The 17,892-nt window shown below is 43.9% G+C and overlaps 2 protein-coding genes across 2 annotated transcripts in view; both read left to right on the top strand.

Annotated features, from left to right (window-relative positions):
- The window catches only part of LOC141998761 (butyrophilin subfamily 1 member A1-like), a 61,315-nt gene extending 51,485 nt beyond the window's left edge, over positions 1-9,830 (top strand). Inside the window, exon 11 of the mRNA XM_074971762.1 lies at positions 9,080-9,830. Within this exon, the coding sequence (XP_074827863.1) occupies positions 9,080-9,615 (536 nt within the window). The 3' untranslated portion in view covers positions 9,616-9,830. The remainder of the gene's footprint in view (positions 1-9,079) is intronic.
- LOC141998856 (uncharacterized) overlaps positions 1-17,892 on the top strand; it is a 131,121-nt gene that overhangs the window by 108,590 nt on the left and 4,639 nt on the right.

Below are 17,892 nucleotides of genomic sequence, written 5' to 3' on the forward strand. Positions count from 1 at the left end.
GTTCTCCTTTGGGTAAAGTGGTGATTAGTGAGAGGGGATTTCCAACCTTTCCGGTCTTACACTGTTCTGACAGGATCATTTCCATTACACTGCTCAATACACTCTGCTGAAGAGCAATTTCCCAGACTCCCAGATTTAACTGTCCATTCCCTTCTAATGGAATATGAGGAAACAAGGAGCATGTTGGTCATCCATGTTGCTGGGGAGTTGGACTCTCTAGGGATGCGGAGGGTCCCAGGGAATATGGTCATCTATTTTACCTTATATTTAAACATTTGCAATGTACAGTGGATGGGGGATTGCTAATCAGATGTGGAGCCTTTCACTGGTAGGCCACTAGTCTCAATGCCACCAGGTGAGGCTGATTGTAGGGATCTTTGTGCAATGAATAGCTGGTGACAGTTCAGTTACAAACAATTAATGGCTGTGCTCATTATCCTGAAATACTCATATTCATGGCTGAACGCACCACAGAGACTCACCTGCCCATTACCCTTGGAAATGAATTTTGCATGTGTCAGGTTTGAGGCAGATTGGCAGGATAGTGTAGGAGAATCTTGCACTGCACCTGGACAATAAATACGGAAAGAGCTTTAGCAGCCAGTGTTTCAATGCTTCTCTCCTTCCCAGAACTACATTCATGCAGCACTCTGGCTCAGTATCTGTCAGCAGAGTGTCAAGCGTGCTCAGAAGAGAGGGTGAGTAAAGGAAAGGAGAGTGGGGTGGAGCTCTCAGGTGCAGTTTAAGTTGTTACCATCACAGAAAGCACCACATCTTTAGGGTTAAATTTAAATCATGATTCTGGAAAAGGAAACCTGGCAGTCGTAAATTAAAATAACACATGGTGGAAAACCCAGAGAGAGAGAGGGATGAAATGGAGACATAGAGAAAATGTATACCTGAGGCTTCTGAAATGACACCTCACAAGATGCCTCAGCCTCCAGTCAAGACCCCATCCACACAGTCATGGAAATGGAAGGACTCAACAATCTGCCCACAAGAAGGGGTGTCTTGGGAGAGGGAAAGCAAAAGGTTAATCTTGATGGAAAGCGTCCATCCATAATAAAAGGAAGTAAGGAAAAAATGACAGGTCAGAAAAGGGCAGTGAAGGATGGTATTTTTAAAAAACTGAAACTAAAAAACCTGTGGTGTTGATTTTAATTTTTAAAGACATAAAATTTTGATAAATTATAGCCAGATCACTGCTAACACCTCTAGCCAAGGTTGCCAAAGTGTTTCCATTCTAGCATCTGAATTCAGTTGCTTATGAAATGTTCACCTCTAGGACTGAGATTTTCCATTCCCGTCTCTGCCCTAAGGTGATACCTTTTTATAAAAAAAAGGTTTCAGCAAAATGGTCCGGCTGGTCTTTAGGAAGAAGTTCGTTTTCCTGTCCCCAAGAAACTTAGGTCTTGGTGCCCCAGTCACTCACTCACACACATCCACTGCACATGTTCCCGAGCAAAACTACTACATTAATAACTTGTGTAACTTCACATGCATTCACTAAATGTTAGTCCTGGGCATTAGATGCCTCCTAGAGGAGTCCAGTAGATGAGGTTTCATCTTCTTTCATTTTACGGTACAAAGTGGTAAATAGATGTCAGGAGACTTTTAGGATTCTGTTTGACAGCTCTGGCAGAATTAAACAGCCCCTTGTCGGATTCACTACAAATGTTCTAGAATTAATCTGTGATGCTGTGAGACCTTGTCTATCAGTGATGAGGCCAATACGACTCTTTGGGAGGATTTTACAGCAGGAGGGAGGTCGGCATGGACTCAGGCTTATAATAAAAATTCAGTTTCAGCCTTACCTATGGAGTGACTAGGGACACTCCCTAATATAGGGAAAAAACAATGTCCTAATGTTTTAAGTGGCTACTGTGTCATTCATTTGTTTCTCATATGATGCACCCATGTCACTCACTCATGACAAACTACGGACTATCGTCCCTATTCCCATGCCAGGTACCTGGGAACCGTGGGCACAACCCACCAGACTTCTCCTCAGGCTGGAGCCCACAAGGGCCTGGCTCTCCTGGGAATGCAGTGAGAGGCAGTGGCAGCCAGAGCAGCAGTGGGTTGGGGGAGCTTCACCTTCAGCGACTTGGGGCCCTTTAACACTGAGCCACCAGCCAGATTCGAAGCTCAATGAAAGGGGAAAGTAGTAGAGCAATGTGTGGGTGTAGTGGGGAAGGTTTTAGCTGCTTTTCAGGGGTTAAAATTTCCCTTAGAGGGAGATACAGGGAAGAGTGAGTCAATGTGGATGATAGAAACCATAAATGGTGATAAGTAGATAGAACAGGATATATCCGTGCTGGCAGGGAGAGTGGGGAGCTGCAGTGAATCTCTGCTCGACCCCAGCAGAGCTCCCTGGGGCCCAGGACCAAGAACCAGAAAACCAGGGAGTGCTCCAGCTGGGACGGGGCCTGTCAAGGTTCCTTCCCCACTCTGAACTCTAGGGTACAGATGTAGGGACCTGCATGAAAGACCCCCTAAGCTTATTCTTACCAGCTTAGGTTAAAAACTTCCCCAAGGTACAAACTTTGCCTTGTCCTTGAACCATATGCTGCCACCACCAAGCGTGTGACACAAAGAACAGGGAAAGAGCCCACATGGAGATATCTTCCCCCTCAAAATATAGCCCCAAGCCGTACACCCCCTTTCCTGGGGAAGGCTTGATAGAAATCCTCACCAATTTGTACAGGTGAACACAGACCCAAACCCTTGGATCTTAAGAACAATGAAAAATCAATCAGGTTCTTAAAAGAAGAATTTTAATTAAAGAAAAGGTAAAAGAATCACCTCTGTAAAATCAGGATGGTAAATACCTTGCAGGGTAAGCAGTTTCAAAACATAGAGAATCCCTCTAGGTAAAACCTTAAGTTACAAAAAGACACAAAAATAGGAATATACATTCCATCCAGCACAGCGTATTTTACCAGCCATTAAACAAAAGGAAATCTAATGCATTTCTAGCTAGATTACTTACTAACTAGCAGAAGTTCTGAGGCTGCATTCCTGATCTGTTCCCGGCAAAAGCATCACACAGACAGACGAACCCTTTGTTCCCTCCCCTCCAGCTTTGAAAATATCTTGTCTCCTCATTGGTCATTTTGGTCAGGTGCCAGCGAGGTTATCTTAGCTTCTTAACCCTTTACAGGTGAAAGGGTTTTGCCTCTGGCCAGGAGGGATTTTATAGCACTGTATACTGGTTACCCTTCCCTTTATATTTATGACAGGGCTGGTGGCTTGGAGTAAGTACCAAGAGCCAGTATTCACATGTGGGAGGGGTTCTAAGAACAACTGCTGCCATCAGTTGGGTGGTTCTGAGCTCATTTATTGGTTTAAGAAGAGCTCTCGGTGACCAGGCCAGGTGTAGGGCATAGGCCATTGGTGCCCCCTGACTCTGGACACCTTCCACATGTGTGGAATGCCAGAGGAGGAGTTTGTGAGAAAGACTAGCTGTAAGTGCAGGTCATGGCTGTATGTGGCATCTGTGTTAGTAAACCCCTTTAAAGACTTCAGGAATGATGTGAGCCAGGTGAGCTCGACAGTCACACCATAGGATGGCCCTAGCAGTTATTACAGCAAGGCCTGGGTAATTACTTCCCTATTTCAGAGTGCCCCATAGCAATGTGAGGGGTTACATTGTGTCCCATCAGAGCGATGAACTGTGACATGGAGTAGAGCACGAACTGACAAGCAGGGCATTACAAGGTGCCTGATGGCTGGCAGTTACATGACCCTCGTTTATTACTGGCCACTAACCTGTCTGTTTTATGGACAAGGCTGCCAGAAGACTCCAGTAAAGTGAAAGGTATTACAGCTGCATGTATCCTGGCTGTTCTAGACTGAATTCACTGTTAACCCTGGTGCTATGAAGAGTAGTTTCAGAGTCAGCAGCTGCGCAAGCCATTCCCCATTGCTCACTGAGCATTGCCTACCTTGTATCACCGGTATGTTTGCCCCTGTGTTGTACTGAAGCCTGGTGCTTAGAGACCAGTGTTCTCCAACTGGTTTTTGAATGTTATAATTCTTGACGTCTGATTTGTTGAAATCAATGGGACTCTTTCTATTGACTTCAGTGGGCTTTGGATCATGCCCATAGTGGATAAAGATAGACTAGGTGACTTGGTTTATTTGTACCTTCAAAAATCCCATACAAGAAGGTATTAAGGAAACTGAGTAGCCATGCGGAGAGATGTAAAGTTCTGGCACTGAATCAAACTGGCTAACAGATAGAAAGTAAAATGTGAGACAAAAAGGGTCAATTTTGATACGAGCTTGAAGTTGAGTGTGTACTACAATGTTCCATACTAATACTGGAGTTATTTACTTTTATCAACTTGAGAAAGGGTCCTGGGTATCATTGTGTGTAGCTCAGTGGAAATCTCTTTTTAAAGTGCAGCAATGGTCAAAAAGCAAACAATGTTCACATGCATATGTATGCAATGGAGAATAATATGAAAAATATTTAGCCACTATATAAATCAATTGAATGCTCTTGTGATGCTGATAGGTGGGGGGGATTGAACCTGGGACCTCTGGTGCTTAGTGCGTGAGCCTCTACTGCCTGAGCTAAAAGCCACCTGGCTGTTAGCTAAGGCTTGTAGAGCAGACTCATTTTATCTCTCTCTCTCTAAGTGGTCCCAGTGCCACTACATGGGACAGAACACCACACCCAGGAGGTGTGTGGGTTACACTCTCACCTGGATACTATATGCATAGGGCCCTTCATTTTTGGTTTTTATTTTATTTAATTTTTCCCAAGAATTTATTGGTGTTTAGTACTACAACAACAAAAACAGGTGAAAATTAGTGGAAAAAACTATTAATAATTTTTCTGGGTAAATATCAGGGTTTATTTTGGTGGACAGAAGGACAGGGGAAGAGAGTATTTGGTAGGTTAATGCTTTGATGAATGGAATTCAATGTGGTTTGCTGCAGACCTAAAACACAACTCAAAACACAATGCCACCTCAGAGTTTAAGAAAACAATACATCTCTAATCCCCAAATAAAACTTTTCATTTGAATAAACAGTGTACTGTTGTAGACTTAAAACTATTAGCCTATAAATATTTACATTTAATAATTGGTCCACACCATTTGCAGCGCATACACTCAACTTCATCCTTTCCTACTGTTTTTATTTTTTAAAATTTTGAATACTTCCTTGTGTTCTGAAACCTATTCTGATACAGATTTTCATTTTCTTCCCATTTTAGTGTGTCATATCTTTAAATTATCTGCTAACAGCTTGAAATGTGTATGTGGTGGGCATGAGATTCATCAGTATGTTCAGATGTGCATGCACTTCAGAGCTTGCGTGTGTGCCTGTTTGTTTATTGTGTGTATCTTTAGACTAGTAAGTAGCTGTGTGACTCATGCCCTCTCATCTGGAGTGCCCTTTACACTGCTTTGCTGCTGTAGCCTCTAGTCTGGACAACCCACAAGTGGCCTCCAGCGTGTATGTCATTCCCACCTATGTCTGTGTGCACTTGCAAACTGCCAGTCACACTCAGACTCTCACTAGCCCAGGGGTGGCCAAACTGTGAATTGCGAGCCACATGCGACTCTTTTACTGCTAAAGTGCGGCTCGCAGAGCTCTGCATGTGCCCTCCTCTCCATTCTCCACCTACCAGACTGGGGGTGGGTGGAGAGCTCGGGACCTTTGCCTTGCAGTGGGGTGGTGGGGTAGGGGCTTTAGCCCAGCAGGGAGGGGGGGGTCTCGGGGTTTCTGCCCAGTGGGGCACACCTGCCTGGGCTCAGGGCTTCAACAGGAGCAGGGCTGAAGTCCTGAGCCCCGTGAGGCACCTCCTGCGGGGCTGAAGACCCGAGCCCCGGCCCCAGCAGGTGCGCCCCAGCTTTTGAACTTCTGAAGATTGTTGTATGTGGCTTGAAGGGCCAGTAAGTTTGGCCACCCCTGCACTATCCTGAATTACAGGCAGGGTGACCCCAGCCCCCTCCAGTCCCAGACTTTCCCAAGAAATGTACATTTTATACTATCCAGCTCTCTCCTGGACAATGCAAGCTTATATAAAGTCTGTCATTTTATTAATAGAAATGTGATGCACAATTCTTGTTATGCCAAATGGAGTTCCCAAACACTTCAATTCAAACACACTGGTTTAGATAAAACAAGTTTGTTAATTACAAAGAGATAGATTTTAAGTGAGTACAAGTAATGAGGCATAAAAATCAGAAATGGTTACAAGAAAAATAAAGATAAAATGCAACTAATGCCTAACTTAACAAACTGTGTTACATTCACAGCCAAGTTTCTCTCATCTTACTGGGCAAAATTCTTGGCCATGAGCCCCTTTTCTGTGTAATGGCTGCTTCCTTTATTCCTTCTGATGCAGTCAACTGATCGACAGCGAATGAGAGAGGAAGAAGAGGAGTGGGTCTTGGGGTGTTTGTCCGCCTTTTGTAGTGTCAGTCCCTCCTTTGAAAAACATTCCCAGCTGAGATTCAGGAGACGGAGAGTCCATAGGCGAGGATGTTTCCTGCTCGTTTTTCGTCACCTGTTTGAGGTTTCTTTGTCTACCCTTCCTGCTTGATGACTCTGTTTACTGCTTACGTGCAAATTAAGCAGATCACACATTGCTTTGTTTAGGACAGACCTGTTTGCCAACTTCTGTTTGGTCAGGACTGTGGTTTGGAATATGTGTTAATAACACTATAAAGTGGAACCTTCTATCTTACATACTATGTTGCCCCACAAATTTTATCAAGAGAATATTGACCAGAATTTATGAGTTTTCAGAAAATACCTCATAAGGCATACTGTGTACAAATATTATTTCAATAGTGTGCAAGTGAGAAATATAGTGGTACAGACTATCACAGCATCTACTATATATTATCTAATATTATTTTAATTAAACTCACTTTATAGGTAACAATTTACGTTTATGAAATAACAGAATTTGGAATTAGAAAATAGAACCCACTAGAACATAAACCCCACCTTTATGCATTCCCTTTTCATTTTCTCAGTTTTCAGCCTCTGTAAGCCCAGAGTTTGGAGGAAAATTTCTTAGGATGTTTAGTTAACCCTTGAGCAATCCTCTTGTGCAGTCTTTGTTTACTGTTTTGAGTTCCAACTTAAATATCAATATGTATTCCTTGGTGTGATGTGGTACCTTCTTGATTGAACAGTTATCCCTCTGCTCCTTTCTGGCTTACAGTTCCTTTGTTCTCTGACAATTTTTCTATTCCTTTCACTTCATCTTATATACCTCAGGATGCTGTCCAGATGTTTTATTTTACAGTCCTTACTATTTTTTCATTTTCACTACAACTCTTTTCCTCCTTATTTCTTACGTCTTTAATTATAGTTTATCTTTTGTTGCAGCTTATTTCATTCCCATTCATTCTTGCTTTACTTAATAGTTTTCTAACAATGTTTTTCTAATAATTTCTTAGATTACATCAAGACTCTAGTTATTTTGCCTCTTGTTTAATTTCACTATTCTTCCTTTAACGTTTCCACTTTTCCCCTTCTACCACTGCCTTTTTTCTTTCAAAGTACTGTCCCTTTTGTCACTGTTCCTACTATTTCTGTCTGTCCTGTCCCCCCTGAACTGGATTTTCTCCCTTCCAGCTCTGTTCCTGGAAACCCTCTGATGACGCAACTCGCCCACTGGGGTCTGTATCCACTGGCTCCCCACTTACTGTGTCCCTTCTTTTCTGGTGTTGGTTGCTGCCTCTTCCGCTACTGGCCTCTCTCTCTCCCAGTACTGGGCAGCTTCCTCCAGACTCCACCAGCCATTTTTGCTGCTGCCCATTTAGCCTGCACTTAGCATTGTCATCCCCCTCCCCCTTTTCCTTCCCCACAACCCATCCCAGCTCCAGCTCACCCCTTTTCAGTTGCCCTGCAATCCTTGGAGTTCTTTTGAGTCTCCCCAGAACAGTTATTTTGGGCTCCCCTCTTTTTTTAAAAAAGAAATTCTAAACCCAATGAGACTGCCTCCGAGCTGCCAACCTGTGTTGCTCCCATCACTCCTTTGACACAACAGTGTCCAATAAAGGTGGGGCAGAGAGTAGGCTGAGTGGGTCACAGGGTGTATTGGGGCAAGAGGGAGGCTGGGGGCGGGGTGCAGAGGATGGTGGGGAGGCAGATGGAGGGGATTGAATGGCAGCTGAGGAAGGGGGCGGGGGAAGAATCCCTTTCCAGCAGCGAAGGAAGATAGTGTTGCCAGTTTTTGCCAACTCATCAAGACTCACAGGATTTTGGCATCTGCAGGGGGAGCTTTTACGATGACACAAGAAGTTCCTCTCGTCCTGTCATTTTCAGGGCAGGCATGCAGCCAGAGCTCTGTGCAAGAGCTGAGGACACAGATCTGCCTTGCCGTACAGGAAAGAGGAGAGTGGGGAGTCAGGGTAGTGGTGCTGCTGGCACCTGGAGAGAGGAGTCCCAGGGCAGGCGAATGGGGAACTCAGAGGAAGTAGTGCAGCTGGGTTCCAGTCCTAGGGCAGTGGGAGACGGAAGTGTTGCTGCTGGGTCATGATAGCACAACAGTGAAAAACAAACCAAATAAAAAACACACAACCCTAGACTAAAAAACAATACTTGATTTTAAGAAAGCCTCATGAGTTGAGGGTCTGGCGCCTGATTTTTGATGTCTTGAGGCTGGCAATACTGCTCGCATGTTAGCACATTCTCTAACAGTGACTGATTTAGTAGGGAAGACAAGCCCTCCCAGGGCACGGCAAGAGGCGTTTCTCTGCAGTGGCATTCTCTTCCTTTGTTCCCTATTATCACTTTCTATATAATCTGATGGGAAAACATAGTAAAGCTGGTTCATCTCTCTGGAGAGGCTGAGGGACAGATAGGGAAGGTTTTGAATCTCAGGCCTGAATCAGTTGATGCTTTTACTCTGCCAGTAGAATGAATCATTCTGGCACTTTCCTGAGCTTTTTGATCTACTCCCTGTTCAGAGCTGGGTAAACTGGAGGAAGAAGAGTCACTAATTTGCTGACAGCTCAGACAGATTATGTCACAGAAATGAATACAACCTTGCCTAGAGCCAAGATCTGCCTCTAAAACTCTGATTTTTCTCTCTCTGCAGCCAGCGTGATTCTGGATCCAATCACTGCTCATCCTGATCTCATCCTGTCTGAGGATCAGAAATGTGTAACAAAAGGAGATACAGCACAGAATGTGCCAGACAATCCTGAGAGATTTGATTCTTCTGTGTGTGTCCTGGGTTCTGAAGGTTTCACATCAGGGATACATTACTGGGAGGTGGAAGTGGGGAATGGTGGTGACTGGTGGGTTGTAGGGGTTGCCAGAGAGTCTATAAGGAGGAAGGGATGTCTCAATTTTAGCCCAGTGGAGAAGATCTGGGCTGTGGAGTGTGACTGGGGTAAATACCAGGCTCTTGACTCCTTTGTGATCCATCTGCCCCTGAATGAGCGACTTGGGAAAATTGGGGTTTCTCTGAACTTTGAAGAGCGCCATGTAGCATTTTATGATACTGATAACATGGTGGCAATATATACTTTCAAAGAGGTCTCTTTCTCTGATGAGAAAATCTTTCCTTTCTTCTGTGTCTGGAGAACTCCAGGAAAATATATCAAACTGTGTGACCGAGAAAAGAGGTAGCCCTACATTTTCAAGTGTCCATTATTTTTTGTGCCAGCTCTCAAAATTAGTGGGCACTTGTGAAAATTTAAAGCAAATTACTTCTCTATGCCCAGAATTTTGTACCTTTCAAAATTAGAAAGCATGAATGGTCGGGAGAAAATGTCAATGGCACAGCATTTACCCAAGCTATTTTTCTGACCTCTAGTATTCTGGAGGCCAAATGTGATAAATGAAGGCGGGTGGGGGCGGGGGCAGGGGGCGAGAGCTCCCTTTTATGAACACATAGCCAGCCAGTTAGCTGTAAAATTCCTCTTGGTAGCTGTTCTCTGCTTGCTTTACCTGTAAAGGGTTAAAAAGTCCCCTAGGTAAAAAAAAAAAAAAGAAAGAAAAGGAGTGGGCACCTGACCAAAAGAGCCACTGGGAAGGCTAGAACTTTTTAAAATTGGGAAAGAACTTTCTCTTTGTCATTCTCTGGGCTGCAAGGACATGGAGCAGCAATGCTCTAAGCAGGAGTGCTGTGTAAGGTTTGAACCAGATATGAAAAAGTATCTTCCATACCTAGAAGGAATCATTTGATAGGGAATGTTTAGATAAACGCAATCAGGTTTATTTCTTTATTTTGTCTTGTAGATCTCCCCAGATGCTTTTGTTTGCTTGTAACCTTTAAGCTGAACCCTATTTTGGGTGCTTAATTTTTGGAATTCCTCTTAAAATCTAGCAAAAGCCTAAGTTCCAGATGTATTTTCTTTCCTTTTTTAATAAAGTTTACTTTTTTTAAGAACAGGATTTGGATTGTTGGGTCCTAAGAGCTTTGTGCCTATGCTGTTTGATTAGCTTATGGCAACAGCTAATTTCCTTTGTTTTCTTCTCAGCTCTCCCCTGAGGTGGGGTTAAAGGGCTTGAGGGTACCCCACAGTGGGGAATTCCCAAGTGCTCCTTCCTGGGTCCAAGGGATTTTTTTTTGCATTTGGGTGGTGGCAGCGTTTACCAAGCCAAAGTCACAGAAAAGCTGTAACCTTGGGAGTTTAATACAAGCCTGGAGTGGCAAGTATTAACTTTTAGAATCCTTGTGGGCCCCCACCTTCTGCAGTCGAAGTGCCAGAGTGGGAATTCAGCCTTGACACCAAGTCTACACAGGGTCTGAATGAACTCTCCCCTGTCCCCTTTCCTATTGACGGGCTGGCAGAAAAGACATCAGGAACAGACCGTGTTTGCATAGACACACCTACTCTGCCTAGGTGCACACCATGATTGAGCTTCCTTCCCAAAATGATCAATTACGGCTGGTTTGGGGTTATAAATGACTTTAGTACTTGAATACAGGGGTAATGAAATGTTGCTATCCTGATTGTATGGGTAAAGGACAGCAGAACTGTTCATAGCATGCCCTGACTGAGGTTTCATTTAGGGTGACCCCCCCGCCCCCCACTAAACAGGGTTAGGGTTGTTAAATCCCAGTGAAAGGGAAAGAGGGTGGGGACAGGAGGTTGTATCTGGTTGTATGGGTGCTGCCTAAAGAGTCCTAGACACCATTCGACTTTCACTACAGAGCTGGAGAGGTAATCCCAAAGGCAAGGGGAAATAAGGTGGGATAGTAAAATGCGGTGTAGATAGGTCTTGGAGAGAGGAATCTGGGAAAGGGAAAAGGTAGGGATTGCCTTTTTTTTCTGGATAAATGTTGATAACTGCAAAGTAACGCACATTGAAAAACATAAACCCAGCTATGCAAAATGATGGAATCTAAATTAGTTCCGTTTCCTTGTGATGCCACATGATTGGAACATGACCATTTATATCATTAATATTGCCACTATTATACAATTGCAACAAATCTTGTACAAAGTATGTCATGTATGGTATCAATGGAAAAGTTACCATCTATCAAATATCACTATCCTGTTTGTATGCACATATCATTTTTGTATCTGAAGTTATGAATATTGACTATATACCTGTATTTTAAATGTGTTTGTTTCTGGGGAAACACCTACAAGGTTGTTTGCACCAATCTAGCCAGCACTAAAATCTTGGGATTAGAAGAACCCTTTATTTGATTAAATTGTTTTTAAATAACCACTCATCATTAAGTCTAGTGTCTGAGTGATGAAACAAGGGTTTGGATACCTAAAGAGACTGTATTTCTGACTTCTTGTTAACCAGTGTGATGAGACAGAAGTTTATTCTTCCATAGGATATGCCAAGTCAGTCACAAAAATAATCAGCAGTTTGGGGTGGGTCTGCCCCATTTCTCGGCAGTTTGTTCTGAATTTTGTATTTTCAGCTGTGACACACTGAAGGACAGTGACATTTGGCATACTTTTTGCAAGATTCACAGAAACAGGTCAATTAAGCTTTGGATCAGAACGCCACGCTATTCAAACATTTTAATGGTTAAAGAGTAATTACAATGAGTGAGCAATGACCATATGACGGTCTTGACATAAAAAACCCTGGAAGGTTTATGCTCACAAAAGGGGTTATCCTTTAGGAAGAAAGTTACTGATCAAGAACTGAAAAATCTGTTCGTGGCCAGTGATCAGAAAGCAGGGGCTCCACTCTCACCTGCCCCAAATGCAGCTGCTGAAGCAGAAGCAGTGGGAATGCTAGCAGCGGAAAATGAACAACAATTTGAGCATGAACAAAAACGGGCAGATCTTCAATTGCAGGAAAAGCAAAAGATAAGAAGCTCATCAAAGGTGGATGGAACAGATGGCTGCTGAGGAAAGGGCTCATCAAAAACAGCTAGAAGCTGCCAGCCTTCAGCTCCAAGTCTTAGAATCATAGAATCATAGAATATCAGGGTTGGAAGGGACCTCAGGAGGTCATCCAGTCCAACCCACTGCTCAAAGCAGGACCAATCCCCAATTAAATCATCCCAGCCAGGGCTTTGTCAAGCCTGACCTTAAAAACTTCTAAGGAAGGAGATTCTACCACCTCCCTAGGTAACACATTCCAGTGCTTCACCACCCTCCTAGTGAAAAAGTTTTTCCTAATATCCAACCTAAACCTCCCCCACTGCAACTTGAGACCATTACTCCTTGTCCTGTCCTCTTCTACCACTGAGAATAGTTTAGAACCATCCTCTCTGGAACCCCCTTTCAGGTAGTTGAAAGCAGCTATCAAATCCCCCCTCATTCTTCTCTTCTGCAGACTAAACAATCCCAGTTCCCTCAGCCTCTCCTCATAAGTCATGTGTTCTAGACCCCTAATCATTTTTGTTGCCCTTTGCTGGACTCTCTCCAATTTATCCACATCCTTCTTGTAGTGTGGGGCCCAAAACTGGACACAGTACTCCAGAAGAGGCCTCACCAATGTCGAATAGAGGGGAACGATCACATCCCTCGATCTGCTCGCTATGCCCCTACTTATACATCCCAAAATGCCATTGGCCTTCTTGGCAACAAGGGCACACTGCTGACTCATATCCAGCTTCTCGTCCACTGTCACCCCTAGGTCCTTTTCCGCAGAACTGCTGCCTAGCCATTCGGTCCCTAGTCTGTAGGTGTGCATTGGGTTCTTCCGTCCTAAGTGCAGGACCCTGCACTTATCCTTACTGAACCTCATCAGATTTCTTTTGGCCCAATCCTCCAATTTGTCTAGGTCCCTCTGTATCCTATCCCTGCCCTCCAGCGTATCTACCACTCCTCCCAGTTTAGTATTCAGCTATTCAGCTATTCTTGGAAAAGGAAAAGAATCTGCCACAGCCTGAAACTCCATCTGCCCTCCACAATAGCAAAAATTGGGAAAGGACTTGTCCCGTTTACAAAGATACTGAAGACGTGGAGGAATTTTTGTCTACCTTTGAACACCTATCCAGTTTTCACAAGGACTCAGATGAACAATGAATGCCTGTCCTGCTAACCAGGTTGACTGGAAAAGCCAGAGTGGTATTGAATGAATTAAGAGCACAAGAAGCATTAGATTATGTGCTCTTTAAAGATCCTGTGTTAAAGTGATTCAAGGTCACTCCTGAATCTTACAGGGTAAAGTTTAGACATTTTAAAATGTCTAATGACTGGAATTTGTGGAATGTGCTCATAAATTAGTGGCTTTTGTTAAAAAGTGGGTTGTGGGAGCAAAGGCTCATGGGAAGTTTGAGACATTTTTGGATTTAATCACTTTGGAACAATTTTTGGGCATTGTAAAATATTCAGCTATTTATCAGCTATTCAGCTATTCTATTATGTCATAATCTGATCTGAGTAAACGTGATAGGACACCTCATATTATGCACTACTCCTAGTAACACTCTCCAATGGATCCCCATCCTCCACCCACCGTGAGGTAGGTTGGAGAGGATCATTATTATCCCTACTTGAAAAAGGGAGAAGCTAAGGCTGAGAAAGGAGAATTGACTTGTCTTAGGTCACACAGCCAGTCAGTGGCAGAGTTGGGAATAGGACCCAAGAGCCCTAATTTTCAAACTAACCATCGGATCTTGAATTTCATACATTGAATGACCTGAATAAAGTGCTCTCAAATGAGATCCAGACCAACAACAGTGCACAGTAATTATTCAGCAAGTATTTTAGGAGAACTGGAATGTTAGAGAGAATCATGAACTGCTCAGAGACAATTAATGCAGAGAAGCAGCAAAATTCGTCAAACATATGACTGGTTAGGACTTATTTACTTGGTCTTAAAAGAGAACAATAAGGACCTGAGTCTCCTCCCTGTCAATAACCCCCTGCTCAGCCAATCAGGGTAGAGATTGAGGACGGGAGGCTGAGGGTTCTCACCAGAGAGCCCAAAGGATGGCCCAGGTCACTGGTGGGGATCACTGCCCGAGCCCTATTTCAGCCACACATTTTTGGGAGGACCTCCCACAATGGGAGCTGCAGAGCACTCCCCAGCGACACAAACACACACACCCACCCCCCTCCTGGTGTTGGGAGGGGAACAGGAGAAAGGACAAAAGAAGCAAGAGAAGAAGAGAAAGGAGGGAGGGATGGATGGAGGAAAAGGTGAAACAAAAAGGACAAACCCTAATGTCCCCAGTGATTCTAAGGGACAAAATTCTAGGTGCAGAATAAAATTCTGCCTCCTTAAGCTCATGTTTTCCACACCTAGAATTCAACTGTCACCAGATGGATCAGACTGAACAGGTTTCAAACCTCGAGGAGGCTCTTACCTTCTAAACAGGGATGTCTGTTTTCTAGTAAAATCAGTAAAAGGAAAGGAGAAAACTCGAAAGAGGTTCCTCCTCGCGCTCACGTACGTGAACCCTAATACTCTCTCAGTCCTCAAAGAGAGACCTGGAGAAGGAGACTTGCTGAAGGAAAGCCACAGGGGTCTCTGAGGTTTCCCTGGCCTCTCGCCCCTGTCCTGCCTGGCTGATGTCAGCATTTCTCTGTGAGGTCACCACCTCCCCAGCACCTTTGACCAATAGTCTGAGGTCCTGCAAAAGGCCTTTGTGATCTCACTGCCACACCCCTCCCTTGCTGTGCTAATGTCCTGCCGCTGGCCAGGCACTTTGGAGTTTTGAGCTGCTCCCTGTTATGATCACCCCACCCAATGAGTGTTCGTTCTAGGAAGCAAGCCAGCTAGACAGTAAAACATCACACGCTGCTCCCCATGCTACACTCAGTTTTTCAGAAATAAGCAGACTTTATCGCCAGAAGAGACCCTTAGAGCATCTAATCTGACCCCCTACGTATCACAGGCCTCCGGTATGACACAATAGCTACTTTTTGGGCAAACACATTCCAGAAAGGCATCTAGTCTTCATTAAATGACATCAAGAGATGGAGAATCCACCACTTTCCTTGGTAGCTTGTTCCTGTGGTGAATCATCCTCGCTGTTGAATATTTGTGCCTTATTTGTAATATGAATTTGTCTCTTTTCACCTTCCAGCCATTGGGTCTTGTTATGCCTTTCTCTGCTAGATTAAAGAGCCCTTTAATACCCAATATTTTCTCTCCATGAAGGCACTTCAACACTTCAATGAAGCCACCTTTCAATCTTCTTTTGATAAGCTAAACAAGTTGAGCTCTTTCAATAGCTCACCAGAAGGCATTTTTCTCCAGCCCTCAGAACATTTGGTGGCTCTTTGCTGCCCCAGCTCCAATTTCACAACATCTTTTTCAAAAGAGGACACCAAAACTGGATGCAGTATTCCAATATCAGTCTCACTGTGACATTATTGACATCATCTTTAACTGTATAGATCACTGTTGCGACCACTGTTTTATATTTGCAGCCAATATTGTATAAGGGTTGTTGTGTAAGGGGTCTATGGAGAGGTTATGATTGGCTGATTATTATTATGCTATCTGTATATGTGTATCATTTTTGTAGCTGAAGTTATGAACATTGTGGGGGGGGGTTCAGAGGTGGGGTTTGGGGGGATATTTGTTTGGGGGGTCCATGTTCAGAGCTGGCACTCTGCGTATGTTGAGTGACTGGAGCTGGGGAAGCTGGGGACAATGTCTGAAATTTAATATTTTGTGTATGTCTATAGAAGTGGTTCTCAACCTTTCCAGGCTACCGTACTCTTTTCAGGAGTCTGATTTGTCTTGTGTACCCCCAAGTTTCACCTCACTTAAAAACTACTTGCTTACAAAATCAGACCTAAAGATATGAAAGTGTCACACAGCACACAATTACTGAAAAATTGCTTCCTTTCTCATTTTTACCAAATAATTATAAAATAAATCAATTTGGAATATAAATATTGTACTTACTTTTCCGTGTATAGTATATAGAGCAGTATAAATAAGTCACTGTCTGTATGAAATTTTCGTTTGTACTGACTTTGCTAGGGCTTATAATATAGTCTGTTGTGAAACTAGGCAAATATCTAGATAAGTTGATGTACCCCCTGGAAGACCTCTGCATACCCCCAGGGATATGTGTACCCCTGGTTGAGAACCACTGCCTATAGTGTGGGGGATGTTTGCAGCTGGGGGTTGGGCCTCTGGCAACAAGGTGGGTTCTGTTTTTATTCGTTTCCCTTTTCACACTGAGATTTTCCTGGGATCACAGTGCCTGGAGTGATATGGCAACCGCAGGGACCCTCCTGCTTGCCTCAGCCAGGAAACCATCCCCACTGGAATCCAGGGAGGAGGGCGGGGTCAAGCACATGGAGGGTACCATGATGCTCTTGGGGAACATTTGCCTGTGCATGGGCCTTGTCTGTGAACTGGCCCAGAGAGACCCTGCCCAGGGGCTGCTCAGATATTATAGTGGCTGGGATTTCTCTGGAGCGTCTAGGGAAGATGGGGAGAGAGGAGAGAAAATGTGGGCTGACTGGGTGGAGATTTTTGGCTCAGTGCAAGTTGATGAAGTTTTTGTGCTGTTGCCATTTGTCTCTGCCCTGGGCCCTCCATCCTCCTTGTTCTAAGTGAACTTTCCCATCATGCACCACTAGGGACCCTGGGTTCTAGCCAATATCCCCCCCCATCTGCTGGGAGGCACATGTAGGATATTCCCCCGGTTACCTTGCCACCCTCTCCCTGTAATTGCAGAAACAGACAGAAGCCAAGAGGCAGAAAATCATCCAGGAGTGGAAGAAGCTATGTGGGTTTCTGCAGGAGCAGCTTCCTGCTGTCCTAGCTGAAAAAGCTAGACAGAGCCATTGTCAAGAGAGGGGATGAGAGGACCTCTGAACTGCCCCTGGAGATTTCCCTGCTCAGTGAACTGCTCAGTGAATGGGAGGAGAGAATTGATAGGAGCCACTGCGCCAATCTGTACAGGTGAGACTGTGCCGCTGTAATGTTAATACACAGCATTTCTTTTCTGAAACTTTTTATTAAGGCAAAAATACAATAAAATGTTAACTTACTATATCATACATGACTTATTCAGCATCATGTTAATATTCAACGAACCTGGCCAAAGATTCTGACTCATCGACTGGCAAGCCCTCCTCCTCTGAGTACGCTACAAAGGATGACCAAATTTCTAAACACCTATCCTCTTTTTGGCACTTCTCTTGTGTTCATACTTGGTGTGAAAGCTGTTCCATTACAAGAAGAGTCCATATTTTACAATACCACAATTCCATAGGACAAGAAGTCACATTTTTCCAATAATATGCAACACTTAGCTTTGCTGCTAACCATTAAAAAAAATTGTCTTTCTTTTTAAAATGTACATCCTTTATTGAACTTTAAGGAAGCAGGTCAGGAGACCTCTGGGAAGCTGTCATTTTGTTATAAGATGAATCTCTTTAATAATTGCCTCCCCAAACTGTCTAGTTCCTGGACACAACCACCATATGTGCAAGTATGTTCCCTTTCCCCACCACCCTTCCAACAGAGTGCATCCCTAGCAGTAAAAATATGATTGATCTT

Source organism: Natator depressus, chromosome 14 (genome assembly GCF_965152275.1).
Source record: "Natator depressus isolate rNatDep1 chromosome 14, rNatDep2.hap1, whole genome shotgun sequence".
NCBI classification, from domain to species: domain Eukaryota; kingdom Metazoa; phylum Chordata; order Testudines; family Cheloniidae; genus Natator; species Natator depressus.